Genomic DNA, 14340 nt, shown 5'->3' with positions numbered 1-14340 from the left:
AGTCGAACGATTAAGATGCCGGCCTATTAACCGCTAATCGACGTCGATCGTAATTACATGGCGCGTCCGCAAAGTGGCACGATTCTAAGGAAGTAGTTTGAGATCGTTGCCCTCTTTTCCTGGCTTGTCGCAACCTCGCAGTCTATATCATGGGAGAAAAGATATAAAAGAAATGTCTATAAAAATCGAAAAGATAATATTACCGCGATTATAATTAATTCAATGTATAAATCCAATGTGCTTATCGCGATGCGTTAATGCAAATCAAGACGAGTGCAATGTAGTTACATACAGGTAGTTCGTGTAATGTAGTTACATACAGGTAGAAATACGAAATGGTAGAAGTACAAAAGAAGTATAGCGACCCATTAACCGGCATGGTGCCGTCGCTATCATCGTCGCTGTCGTCTAGATCTTCCAAAGTGGTACGATTCGGAATGGCCAGACACGCCGAGAGCGTTGTCCTCTTTTGCGCGAATCGTTCACTACCTGCAGGCGAACGTAAAGTCACCTGACGCATACCTCTCTACCTCCCAGCGGCAGGCCGAAGGCAATCATTGGTCCTTTTTATCTCTCTCTATCTCTTTTTCTTTCTTTCTTTCCATCGCGAAAAAAACATTCGCTTTCACGAGTCCAGGTCTTCGTAGACCTCTCTTTCGTTTACCCGATACACGAGGCGCGCGAGAAAATCTGCCACACGCGAGGAACCTGCGGTGAAATCCGCGATTTCTGCCGACGTTTCTTCCGCAAGGAACTTACATGCTGCAGAACGGGCACAGTAAGTCTGACATTCGAGCCTGGTACGAGTGCAAAAAATGCTAAGACCGCGAGATTGGCAATCTCTCCATTAAGATATAAATACTCTCTCGTCGTGAAATTTTTGTCATATCTTTCTTTTTATAAATGAAAATTAAGCATACCTCTTGGAGAACGGATAATATTTTTGTCGATTAGAATCATATATACTTAGAAAAAAGGTAGATAAATCAGTCTTTATTTAGATCTTCACACTTGTTGTAATTCTTTCCATCACCAGTTTTACGGTATGACAATAATGCGCAATAATTCTTAGAAATTTTTCGGTAAAAAGTCGAACGAAATTCTTAGCACATGATCTTCGTTGCTCGCGTCGATTATCACCTGCACATACATTTGGAGATCCTCGTTACAAGAACATCGCCGATCTGCAGTTCCCTGGTCAAATCGCGAACACCATGGTCGTTGCCGTTAAACGACCGAATTTGATACGCTCGCGAGCACCGCCCGATCAAACCGATTTTCTATTATGCCGATTTCACGCGCTCGTGCGTGAACGCATGTTGCCGTGCGTTGCAATTTTGCGATCGCGACACTAAGTACTCATTAACGTGTCCCTTATTTGTAGAGCAAATTTTTTTTTATTACATTGTGAATTTCACCTTTTCTCTTCTATTATAACGTAATAATAATATTAAATTTTGAAGTAACTCAAGATAATAGAAAAATGAGGAATTCAAAATAACATTTAACGTATGTACATCCCATTTTTCAGTAAGAAATAATTTATGAAAAAAATGGAAACAAACATAATTATGTACTTTCTGTATATATAAGATATGGATATTATTATAGTTTAACGTTAATATTTTCTTATTATTTGCATAAACAGAAAGTAGCGTAAATGATTTTCTAGCCGGCACGATGTTCAGTTGTTCACGCTTGGTGCATAGAAACTAAGGAAAAACGCCGTCCTAAGCTGTAATTTTATTGTCGGCGCGAGAAACCAAAACGTACGTATTTGCAACGGCGCTCGTTCCAGCAACCCAGATCTCTGTGCAATGGAAATATACCGTTAAAACGTGCCACAGGCTCACAGCCGTTACTCCTCGTTCGACGAATCGTTGACTGGCAGAAATCCTCCTCGGTTCCTCTGATTCTGATTCTCGAGATCGGTCCGCCCACAGATTATTTGACTAAATTTCTAGAAGAAAAATATTTGGAATTTCTACACATGTATGATATCGAGATATCTCCGACTTCAGAAATCATTAAATATTTGATTAACGCATGTCGTCATAAAAAGATATTAAGAAGATGTATTTTAATAACAATTTATAGCTTATTAATTAATTCTAAATACGTAATTCTACAGACTACCATATTTAAAATAAAATGTTTAGATAAAGTATATTAAATCAAGGATTTTACGTCAATTACAATTGGCGTTTGCTTCTTTCTTTTAGATCTGGTTTTACGATCGTGCAAATTTCCGGCATGCTGTCTTCACACCCGCATATTTGTGGCGCTTGCACGATCCTACGAGCGAAAGTACTTTTAACACAGCGAATTATCGGCGGTACGCTGACGGTGGGAAAGAGGATGGCATTCAATGACTCCCTGCGCGTCTGACAGATTCACTCGTTCTACTTCTCTGTTACCCGGGTTCTGCGGTTTCGCGAAGCAAGACATTACCGCATGTCCGACACATCTGACGAGATTACCCACGGGGTATGTCGGTGAGAAGCGCGTTATTGACGTAACCGGAATAAATTTTGTTCTCCTAATATTAATTCTCACATGACTGTCATGTCATCGCGGGGGCAATACGATATCATCAATTCATTTTAGTTGCACAAATGCAACTTTCGCTCCAACGCTCGGCTGCGCGAAATCAGCAACGAGGTACGCATATGTGTACATGCATGCGTGTCAATATTTTTACAGAATGCACTTTGCTCAACACTACCATTCGTTGCCGAGTCCGTACGTTATATTTACGGCAAAAATATACGAGAATCAAAGCCGGTTATCGTTTCTCGCGGAGCGATGGTCCATGTGGTATGTTGGAGGCGTTTATATGGCGCGATTACCGCTCGCACGATATATCGCGCTCAAATACTTATTGACGTAACTGGAGTAGCCTTCTTTCCTTTCCTGTTAGCTCTCTCTTCGTGATCAAACAGCCACGGAAGCAGTTGTCCGCATCTTATAACCGATTATTCCAAAAAAGTAAGTAAATGAAAATTTAAATGCTAAATGGAATACGAACATAAATTGCAGTTTAGTATATATATTTAAAAAATGTTTATACTGTATTACTAAAATTATAAGCAGAATACAGAAATCTAGCAGTAAACTATTTTCTAGGTACGATCTAGTATCATGAATCTTGTAATTTTCTGAAAGGAACTGGTAACTCCCGCTATTTACTCAGTTCATAGAAATCTTTAACGGAATGCAAATGAGGACTTCACCGAGATAAGAACTTATATTAAAGTAGAGAAGAGTAGATTTACATACGTTCTCATGTGCGGCCCAAATACATGCGGGAGTCGAGATTTATTAGTTGCATCGAGCGAAGCGTTAACGCTAGTAATGTCCAGGCTGAGAAAGATGATTCCATGACGAAGTAGGAAAGTATAATATACGAGATGGAGAGAAGGCATGAGGAGCTCGCCGCCGCCGGCACTTTTCTCCTGGCTAATCGTTATGGAAAGTCTATGGATAATATGGGACGTTGTGCACTGCGGAATCTCATGTAGAATCAAAGCCGCGCGCCATCCGTCGTCGACGTTGCTGAAGCGAGGAAAATTACACGGGGAGTTGGGATGAAGTACGAGAACTTAAATAATCGAATAAATCAACCGAATAAAAATATATACTCGAAATGTCGTTGCTATCCGCATATAACAGAGAGAGGTGAGCGTAGAGATATTGAGTAAAGATGTTCTCGCGGGGTTTGCGTGACATCTGGTCGGTACAAGAAGATATAGCAATTGGAAGAAGATAGAACTTCGCCGAACCCGTAACAAATTTCCTCGACCATTAACGATTCTTGTTTAAGCTTCATCATCTTCTTGCTAAAAATCTTTCATAGATAATATGGGACGCAGGTAGAATCTCGTAGGATCGCTTCGACACGTCGACGACATTGCTGAGGAAAGGAGTGGTACACCCGGAGCGAGAGGATGGAAGAACGGTCGCTGCACCAGCCAGTGTAAAGGAGATTGGCAACCTAACGGAGAGAAAGAGCGATTGCTAGAGTAAGCAAGAACGAGAAAAGGGAATGTACAGGAGTAAACGGGACAGACAAGTAGTGGGTGAGAAAGAGAACGACAGAGCGAGGTGCATGGAGCGAACGAGGGAAAAAGAGGGACGGTGTTCGTAATCAAAGAGGCAACCCGCAGCGCGGCTACGGCGTGGAAGAAAGTCAGCCTACCGAGCGGCTCATCAGTCCGGCACAGTGCGGTGTCCCGAATGCACGTCGAACCATCGATTTTCCGCGTGTTCTTGCCACGTGATTCTGTTCCGAGTATCACGCAGAATCGCACGAACACGTTCGTTCACCGGTACCAAGTGGAAGCCACCAGCCGACTCCGATTAACTTCGCTCGATCGGCAACTGCGATGTGCAACGCAACGAGATAGCGGTCACTCGCGTCTATTGGACATCCACATTTTGATAGAATCATGCACAATAGAAATAATTAAGAAAATTTTACTGGAGAACGCATATATAAGCTATTAGAGAAACAAAAAGTGTGAACAGAAGAATTAAAAAATAAGTGGATTCGATTTGCACGAGTGTTAGACGGACCGTAACAACGATCGAAGGATTTAGCAATGCTCATGAATGGTATGTAACACATGATAATCATCTGGAAAATTACAAAGAAATGGGAGAAGAGATCATCGCAATCTCAAGGATATTGCTTTCTGTGTTTCATTCTCTTTATGTGGTTTATTAGTAACGCTAACTGCACTTTGAAGGAAATAGAAAACGTTGCGAAAACAAAGACGAATGAAATATAAAACGATTGCTAGGCAGAACCCAGAGAGACACTCTGAAAAGTTCCACGTCAGACATTCTTTAATGTTATGTTCTCAGTAATTCATGTGTTCATGAGAGGTTTGACATTTATCATTCTGACAGATTTTTTTAAATCTTATATTCCATTAAATACTATATAAAATTTTTACCTGTATAGTATCGCGTCATTTCAAAAGAATGTTTAATCCTTTTAGCAATATTCTATATGCATACATTATATGGCTTCGGTAGAAACTATACGCGTCGTAGAAACTTATATTTCAACAATTTTAGCTGGCATGTAATATTCTTTGAAGAATAGAAAACTTCAAATTACATAAACATTTTTTATTAAAAAAAATAGCGATTATTTTACACCAATTTTTGTACCAAAATAAATAAAAGATGATAAATAAAAGAGTGATTCCAATTTTTCATTATTTGAGAGACGCTATTATCTCTCGCAAAACCAGTTTCAAGTATGAATATAATATAAAGTTAAATATAACGATGCTTTCATAATTTTTTGCTGGCGAAGTATCCCTTATTTAGAAATAATTATTCTCAATTTCGTGAAAGTTTCAGCGCATGCATATGCCACGCTTCAGGTAGGAAGCATACGTTACAAAAAAAAAAGAAATTGTTATGCATGCGCTGAACGTGATTATCTGCCGATCGAAGTGCAAGGGAAGTAATGTTTCAACATCGAGAGAAGAAGCAATTACCATTTCTTACACAGATAATGAACATTAAAATAAAATTAAAAACAAGATAATTTCACGCTAAATTATTAATTTTATCGTGCCAAAGTTTTCTCTGATATAGCGCCAGCATCGTCAAAATATTCATCAAGTTGATCGAAAATTAGTGTGTAGACATGTTTTTATAGACAAAAAAAATTGCTTGATTATCTAACGATTTTTTTCTCACAGTTAAATTGTCAAATCTGGTATACACATAGGTATCTTCCCACGCACGTGGTACAGTAACACATAAATCGATCTTATTGTATTTTTCTTCGTACGGTGGTTGCGAGTCACCGCGTCGCGTCGTTACGATTGAATACCGTTTTTCCAGAACAGCTGGAGCTTTGGCAACGAGATTTAAATAATGAATGGAACACGTTGTCAAAATCCATGAAGCGTGTCAGCAAGCGCCAGTTGTTGCATAATGCGGCGCACTGCGGCGGCGTCGCGCTTATGGCTGGGAAAATGCGGAATTTCAAAGGCTTGTATACCCATTTAGCCGAGCGCAGGTATTTCCGCGCGTAACAGTTGCAGCACAACATTAATGGCCATCCAATGAATTTCAGTGACTTCATAGATATATTTGTATTCATTAGAACATTCAACTTCGTGCTTTCTTCGCGCCTAATTATTCGTTCAGTGTTAGTACGATGCGGCCGCGCGTCGACATTGCACGCGAGCGATTCAAATTTGTAGAACATTAATCTCGTCCATCACAGCTAGTTTTACATGCATTCGATTCATCATAAGAGGCTCGGGTGGCCATAACAGTTACAGTTACATGCAAACCCTTTCCCACGCGAACGAATGGAACGTATTAATTAAAAGAAGAAAATGCGACTCATTTCGCCTTTGCCTTCTTAAATTCTCCGAAATTATCGATGTATCTCAAAAGGAATTATATTATGGAACACGCTGTCAAGTATAGACTCAAGCAAAGGATTAAATTGACGTAACAGCGAAGCCTAATTCGTCGTCGAATATACGTTCGGGAATCGCAATTCAGTTTCGCAATATTTTTACGAGGTTTCGGTACCCACGCTCGCTCAAGAACCAACACAGCATATCGAGAATGTGGTGATCGGCCTGCGGCTACGAATTCCGTTACACGCACTTGTACGGTTCCGTGGATCTTCTTATACTCTGCCTCTGAGATTTTTATGCTCCATCTATCTTGCGTTTTTCGATATCGATTTAACGATCGTCATCTCACTGACGTAAAGTAAAAATGTTGAGCAAATACGCATCTTATTTGTAATATAATGAGAAATTAACCATAGATCACGATATAATGATCGATGAAAGATGTGAAATATATGCCAAGATGCATGCCGTGGTTTTCTCCGATCTCTACATGCATTACAGGTGTAAGATCAAAGAACAAATATTTCATAAAAGTAAATCAACTCACGTTTCCGACAAGAAAATTAATTCTAGAGTTGCACGCGACATAGAAAATCATTACCGATGCACTCGATTAGTTTGTTCACTCCAGTAGAAAATTCTTCACTCGTTAATCAATTCATGAGAATCTTGAATTTCATTATAAATACAGTTATTTTATATACAGTACTTTTGCCAGTAATGGATAATTAATTGTTCAATATCCATACAATACTGTTAAATATCACTCGATTGTGATGTTGATTGTATTATTTTCTTTAATAATAGAACGCTATCAACGTTATAATTGCGTGATAATTAAATAGTATGAATATTGAACAAAAATAATTATTTATTATTGATAAAATGTATTGCATATGGAATAAGAGTGTTTGTAATAAGATCCTCCAAGAGATCCTCATTAATGAGAGACAGGATATGTAAAGAGGAGAGAATTGGAATACATTTGACAATCGTCATCGAAACCTTCACGATCAGCTGATTGCTCGACAGTGACCTCAGGTCAATCTACTTTCTATTTCTCACATTCTGCCGAGATCAGAGGTGATATTGACGACGGGGGGGGGGGGAGGGGGGCTATGCACGATGCCTTCGAGTGGAAGCGGACATACTTTCACAGCGAACGGTATACATATCGTTAAATTATCGGGATGCTGATGGGTGAAAACGGATGGAGGCGGTGCTCGTTGTTCACCTTCTCGCGAGAGAAAAATAAGAGGGAAGATTTATTAGTTAGAATACTTGGAGAGTCTCCATAGCTTGGAAGAATGTTTATGACAACCGGAGAGCCACATCGCGAAAAATTTGCGACGTGGGAAATTTATCTTTGTAATTTGCCGACCCTTGAAATATCTAACATTATCTACATTGAAAGCAAGCAATAAAAAAATATTCGATCGAAAGAGATTTCCAAGAATTCCCACCTTTGATATTGGAAGTAATATAAAACTTTACGACGCGATTAAATTGTAAATGAAACTTTACAAGAAATAAAGACAAACTCGAATGGCCTTTTACTAATCGTATAATTTCGACGCAAATATAATTTTCGGAACACTTACGTCGAAGAACGGTGAAATAAAATTCCACTTGAGCGGAGGTCAATCGTGACAAATGAAATTTCAAATATAACAGAATACAAGTTACAGTTAGCGTTTCGTCGTAGTATACAAATGTCTCGCGTCGGAATGTAATTTATATCGACACGTGCCTTGTTTGTTTATAATTTGTCCCGCTGCTATCTATATGTAATAGCGTAATCAGTAAAACGAGCAGGTACGAAGAGAACATGAGACTTCCGTATTAAGTTGGTCACGCGACTAAGCCGGTATGCAGTCGCTTAATGATTGTCCGCGATCCTCGGTACTATATATATGTGACACGATTTGTCTGCTGGTATCTATTTGCTGATTGATTCCGCTAGTAAATGGATACGATTAGAAAATAACCATCTGACGACGACGAGAAACATTACAAATTTTCTCAGACAAGTGTTCAAATTTCCGGCTTTATCATAATTTATAAATTATGTAGTTGATCGTTTTGTTGATTTCTATTCCACGCGATGGATTATAAATAATTCTTTACGAGTTAAAATCAAACAGGTTTCGCCTCGATAAGAACCTGTCTCTCAATTACGCCATGTCACAGAATTGTCGACAATGATTTGATTTATTTTCAGGGAGTGGTCAGCATTCCAGTGGAGCGTAAAGATCAGCAAACTTGCCATGAATTAAGATCAATTCAAAAAATGGATGTCGCCAAGGGCACAACAGAAGATTTCGTGACGGTGGTCAGCGTCGGCAGTCAGCCGATGTCGGAAAACTTTGTGACCGTTCTATCGATCGGCAATAGGAAGAAAGACGATGAGGAATCATCGGCGACGAGCAAAAGTTTGTCGAACGGTATGGACGGGCATCTCGAAGAAGAAGTCGAGGTTTTTAGATTACCCGGAGAACGTTTGGGTTTTGGACTCAAATTTGAAGGCGGAAACAAGACTGCTGAGAGAGTTAGAAGACTGTTTGTACAGAGCTGTGCGGAGCAAAGTCCAGCCAGCAGAGCGAAATGTTCATGGGGTACCTTAGGCGAAGGAGACGAGGTAATAAAGATAATCCGAAAAGCTAAGCATTTTGTGCGGACTACAGATTGATTTTTTAATTTATTTTCTCGAGAGAAAAGAATTCTTAGATGCACAGGAGCGATACTATGATTCTTACAATAGATGTATACAAACGATATTTTAATCTTGTTTTCCGCGCGTTAACACAGGTCTGCTTTCGCTGACGTGATATTTTGTGCTGTAATGCACAATGTGATAAATTCAAGAAAGTAACATTCATGAACATGTATGATTTCATTCAATCTTAACGGCACGTGAAATCTTCCACGCATCATACATGTCGCTTTCAATTACGGAATCGACAAGTTTCTTCTGTAATTAAAGATCACAATGGAACGGTAGATTCCTATTGGTATTCCAATGTCTATATAATGACTGACGTATAATTATTTGCACGCATCGAACCGCAACGTTTGTGGCGTAATGTCAGCAACCTGAATAAATGAGGGAAAGAGAGAAAGAAAGAAGTAGCAAAAGTTTTTTCATATAAATTTACGACATCTTACGTATATCTTAATTTATATCAAAAATGATTATGTTAAGCATTTAAAAATATATCTAGATATGGATCTAAAAATAATTTATTGAATTCAAAATAAGAAACTCAAGCATGATGGGTAAAACTTTAATATTTTAGCAACCATAGCGTGTACCTATACAAATTTTGATAATCCAATAAAATTATTTTCAAATTAATATTTAGATACTTAAGCAAAATCGTTCTTCTTGTACATTAAAGAAAAGTCGACTTTAAATTTATCAAAGTGTTTGTCAATAAAATGAAAATCGTAAGTTATGAGACAGCGATATTGATGTGCATATATAGTATATTTTTCTTTCACGGAACAGCTGCAAGATAAGACGATGCACAAACGCACTCTCTTTAGCTCCCACGGTGCACTTCACCGTCTATGATTTTCAAGACCTACTTCCTCCCTAATGATCCTCAAGAGAAGTTTCCTCTCACCTCCATTACTTGTTTACATTGCAAATTACCGCGAGCAATAAACTCTTCTTCGCGTTTCTTCCTTGTACTTGACAATCACGTTATATTTCTCGCAGGTACTGTCGATCGATGGTATACCGGTGACACACATGACCCGATTGGACTGCGTGAGAAGACTGAAGGAGTCGCAACTGGTCATCAGGTTGATGGTGAGATGTCGTGGCGCTCTTAGACCGGAAGTGGTGAGCGCTGAGAGAAAAATTGAAAGAAGCAAAGTGCCTCCAGAATTACCTGCAGCACCACCGCCTGTCCCACCAAGAAAACTGAGACAACCTCGAGGACCTGCGGACGGCGAGGCAAATCCTAGTCCCATCCAGAAATTGTTGGACAATTCGAAATCTCAGAATGGATTGCAGAATGGATCGCAAAGTGGCGTGCAGAATGGCTCGTCAATTTCACAAATCGGATTACAATGCGTAACCAAAATAAACTCGTACGAGAGTTACGAGTCTTCGCCAAGAAACATTAACGGATCGAATCAGGAGAACCTGAAAGAATCGCCAAAGGACCGTTTACCGGAATTCATGAAAGCGAAGCAGGTAATCACAACAAAGAAACAAAATTGATTAAAAATAAATTTTTAAATAATTTTTTTAAATTCAGTGAATTAAAAATAAATACTATAAAAATGTGAAAAAAAATGTCTCTTTTATTTGTAGGAACCACCGGAAGCAATGGTTTATCTGGATGCGCGATCACAATGTGGCTCTACGCACGGCAGCACATCCGATGATACCGGCAGTTCCATGTCCACTGTAGTGGACAGATTCTCGACATCCGATCGCGTGTCGACCATATCCACGACATCCACAGCGTCAACCGCAGATTCCGAACAGCCAAGTGAATTCTCGGGCGTCGATCGAGACTTCGATCGAGATGTGCTGCTGTCGCGAGCGATCTGTCCACTCGAACATCTCGAGCGGGATTTTTCGAATCCACCAGATTACTTGCTCCGCCGTCTTGCCAATTCTGAAGCGGTGACGCACGTGGAATCGCGCGGTGAAGTCGAACGAATTACAGCGGTCGTCGCACCAAACACGGTGTTGATCGAGGAAACGATCACTCTTCAGCCGCCACTCAGCTTTCAGGACGCCCCGCTGAGTTACGGACATGAGGCCAGGCCGGATCTCTTCTACACGGCCGATCTGGCTGCCGACTCGACGACGCATTTCAGGCCAATTAAGGACGACGTGGAGCTCGTGGAGCGCGTCAACGGCAACCACGAGGAATTCCAAGAAGCGATCTCTGTTTCCGGCACGGAGAGAAGCAATAGCGACAGGTCGTCGCCACCGCCGTTACCGGCTAGAAATCACGTTAATAGGATCTGCGTGAATCAGATGCAAACGAACGAATCAGGAAACGAGACACGGCCGCGAATCTCTGCAACGGTACCTGTTTCTTCTGAAAGAGAACTTTCAGAAGCTCCTCTATTACCACCAAAACCATTACCGAGAAAAGATATTAAAGCTAGGCGGAAGAGACCTCCGCCACCTCCACCTCCAATTATAACACCGCGAAGAGAAATTAAATCTTCATCGTCAATCGAGTCTAATTATATAAAAACAGAGAAAGAGAACAATAATCTTTCGCAAGTTAAGAACACAGAACACATTCGACCAGGAATATGCAATTCGTCACCAAATAAAAATAATATTGACGAAAAGAGTCAAAGAATCGAAAGTTCAGATGAAAGTCTCGATAAAGAATCTGACATGGAGAACGTTTGCCTTAATAACGAGAAGGATAAAGCTGCAAATTCGGAAGAAAATACACAGATAAATAAAGTCTTTGAGATTATCGAAATCAGAATAGCTAAAGGTTTACAATCTGAGCAGAAGGAGGAAAATAAATCGAATAACACAACAGAAACTGTGAATTGCGAGCAAAATAAACTAAAAAACAAAGTAATTAATGAACAAGATCAATTGCAGTCTACGAATAAAGTTTCACCAGAGCATGAAAATTCGATCTTAGAATCAACTGACAAGCTCATTGACAAATCAAACGATGAAAAAGAAAACTGTACAAACTTGAAAAGTTGTCATCAAGAAGAAACTAGAATAAATGATCAGGATAATTTTAAAGAAGTGTTTCCAACAAATGAAGGAGATATTTTATCGATCGATAATTCTACGGTGCAAGAGAATGAAGATAACGAAACTTATCAATCGCTCGACATGGTCAACGACGATATAAAGAATCCGGAAATAAATCAAATACTAGAAAACGAAGAAATTATGGAAGAAGAAGACACCACTGACGAAAGCGACGACGGCGATTATTATTGGCAAAGTAATCTCGCTACGATTGGCGAAGAGGAAGAAACCTCCTTAGAATATATGAATGCGTAAGTTTGCAATTTTATATTCCAGTAGTAACACAAATATTATTATTCAAAGACTACAGCTATGAAAGAGATTCTGATATAGGAAATTTAAGATGTTTATTTTTGGGGAAACATGATTTATGTATATTTACTTTCATCACACTGTTTCTCAATTATTGTCTCAAAATTCAATATTGTTAATTTATTGCGTAAATAAACAGTAATCATATTAGTATACATATTACATAAAATTAATTACAATTATTCCGTGTTTATTTCGGATAAAATGATTGCAATTAACTGTGAAATAAACTGCTGAGAATTGTGTCAAAGAATAAATTATTATAGAACTCACTGGTGCAGCACCATGCAACGAATGAACTTTAAAAAGAAATTAATTCACTTTCTTTATGGATATGGGTTGCCTGCCGTGTGCGGCACATGGAGAAAAGGTTAATTGACCGTTCTAAGAATAGAAAAGAAGGTTGTCGATTACTGAGAATCGAACAGTCGTTTGACTCGGCCGTCCCACGAGGTGAACGCCTCCATGCAAATGCTCGACATTTGCTTATTGCTTTGAAAAGCGATCTCTCCTTCTTTGCATGACGCTGCAATCACTTCTCGAACAGCGATTGCTGTTTATTAAATCTTTTATTAGGTTTTCCTAGCGTTGAAACGCGCACGCGTGTAGTAGGATACATAATTATTTTTTTAAATAGCTATATAAAATAATTTTGCTTTTACTTATTACAATCGCGACAAGACGAAAAAAAATAGCTATTCTCTTTTAAGCAGTTAAAAAAAATAATCTGTAACCTGTTGCAGCAACGCAGACATGAATGATTCCAGTGAGCTGACGGTGGAGCCGGAAGACTCGCCTTCTGCAATCAAGAAAGATATGTTCGTTAAAAACGGTAAGTCAATTTATACACTAATTAAATTTTAATTAAATTTCAAAATACGATTTGAGTCAATAAAGCCGCAATTTATCTAATTAACGAAAGAATGCAAGACCAACACAACAGAATGATTAGAGATGCATTCGTTAATAGCAAAAGGCAACAAATCAGATGGTTAAGCCTATTAAAGCTAACTGCGTAAAAAAAGTTAGCACGTCATCAATCGATGCAACCTTGAGTTGCTAATTAATTAATTGACTTTGCTTTTGAGCGCCATCAATGTTTGCATTTTTTCCCGACCAACGAGAAACGTTACGATTATTTATTTCGCCAAATGGAGGTATTATTGCAAAAAAAAATTACAAAAAACTCTCAAGTGTCGGAGGACACCCGGTACACACGCCCACGCTACCGTGGCACGTCACCGTCGAGTTTTATAAAGGTTACGCATTAATCACCTTGCGTTACGCGCCCATACGGCTCTCAGGTTTCGCGCGGGCGCGAATGCATTCAAAACGGAGGCAGGTCTCGCGAATCGAGACAAAGGCGTGTAGAGCGGCGCGCCTTCCTCGCAGGGAGAAATTCTTATTCACCAACATGCATTCTGTGATATTTTCGCACGAATGACTAGATGTTCGCGTTTCCTCTTCACGATATTATGCACGAGATCTTAATCAAGACATCTTTCTGATATTCTCTCCTTTTCTGCTTGTTGGTTCGAGCCCCTTATAATTTATTTCTACTTAAACACCATACCAGGAAAGCTCTCCATTTTCTATAGACATGAATGCACTTGACTTCAATGAGATACCTGTTTGCGTAATACATGCTCTCCGAGAAAACTATTTAAAGAGAAATATGTTATCACACATGCTCGTCATCTTTCGCCGCAAGTTGAAAAAAATGTCTATCTCGCCAAGGTAGATCAATGTTCGATCGAGAAAACGGTAATTTCGCCATAGAAATACCGGAAATCAAGTGCCAGTCGAGCGATGGTAATAATTCGCACGTGATATACATTCGATATGAGATATATTATCAAAAACATTCCA

General features: G+C 39.3%; 1 protein-coding gene across 1 annotated transcript; it reads left to right on the top strand.

Annotated features, from left to right (window-relative positions):
- Nucleotides 1-335: 335 nt before the first annotated feature.
- On the top strand, nucleotides 336-13467 carry LOC105617662. Its single transcript, XM_012199221.1, has 6 exons — nucleotides 336-425; nucleotides 8620-9036; nucleotides 10120-10602; nucleotides 10723-12410; nucleotides 13215-13303; nucleotides 13442-13467. The coding sequence occupies exons 1-6, from the start codon at nucleotides 336-338 to the stop codon at nucleotides 13465-13467; spliced, it is 2793 nt and encodes a 930-aa protein (XP_012054611.1).
- Nucleotides 13468-14340: the final 873 nt, after the last annotated feature.

The sequence above is a fragment of the Atta cephalotes genome, assembly GCF_000143395.1.
Source record: "Atta cephalotes unplaced genomic scaffold scaffold00001, whole genome shotgun sequence".
In the NCBI taxonomy this organism is placed as follows: Eukaryota; Metazoa; Arthropoda; class Insecta; order Hymenoptera; family Formicidae; genus Atta; species Atta cephalotes.
The sequence above is the reverse complement of the archived record's forward strand: the minus strand, read 5'-3'. Positions and strand labels throughout refer to the sequence as shown.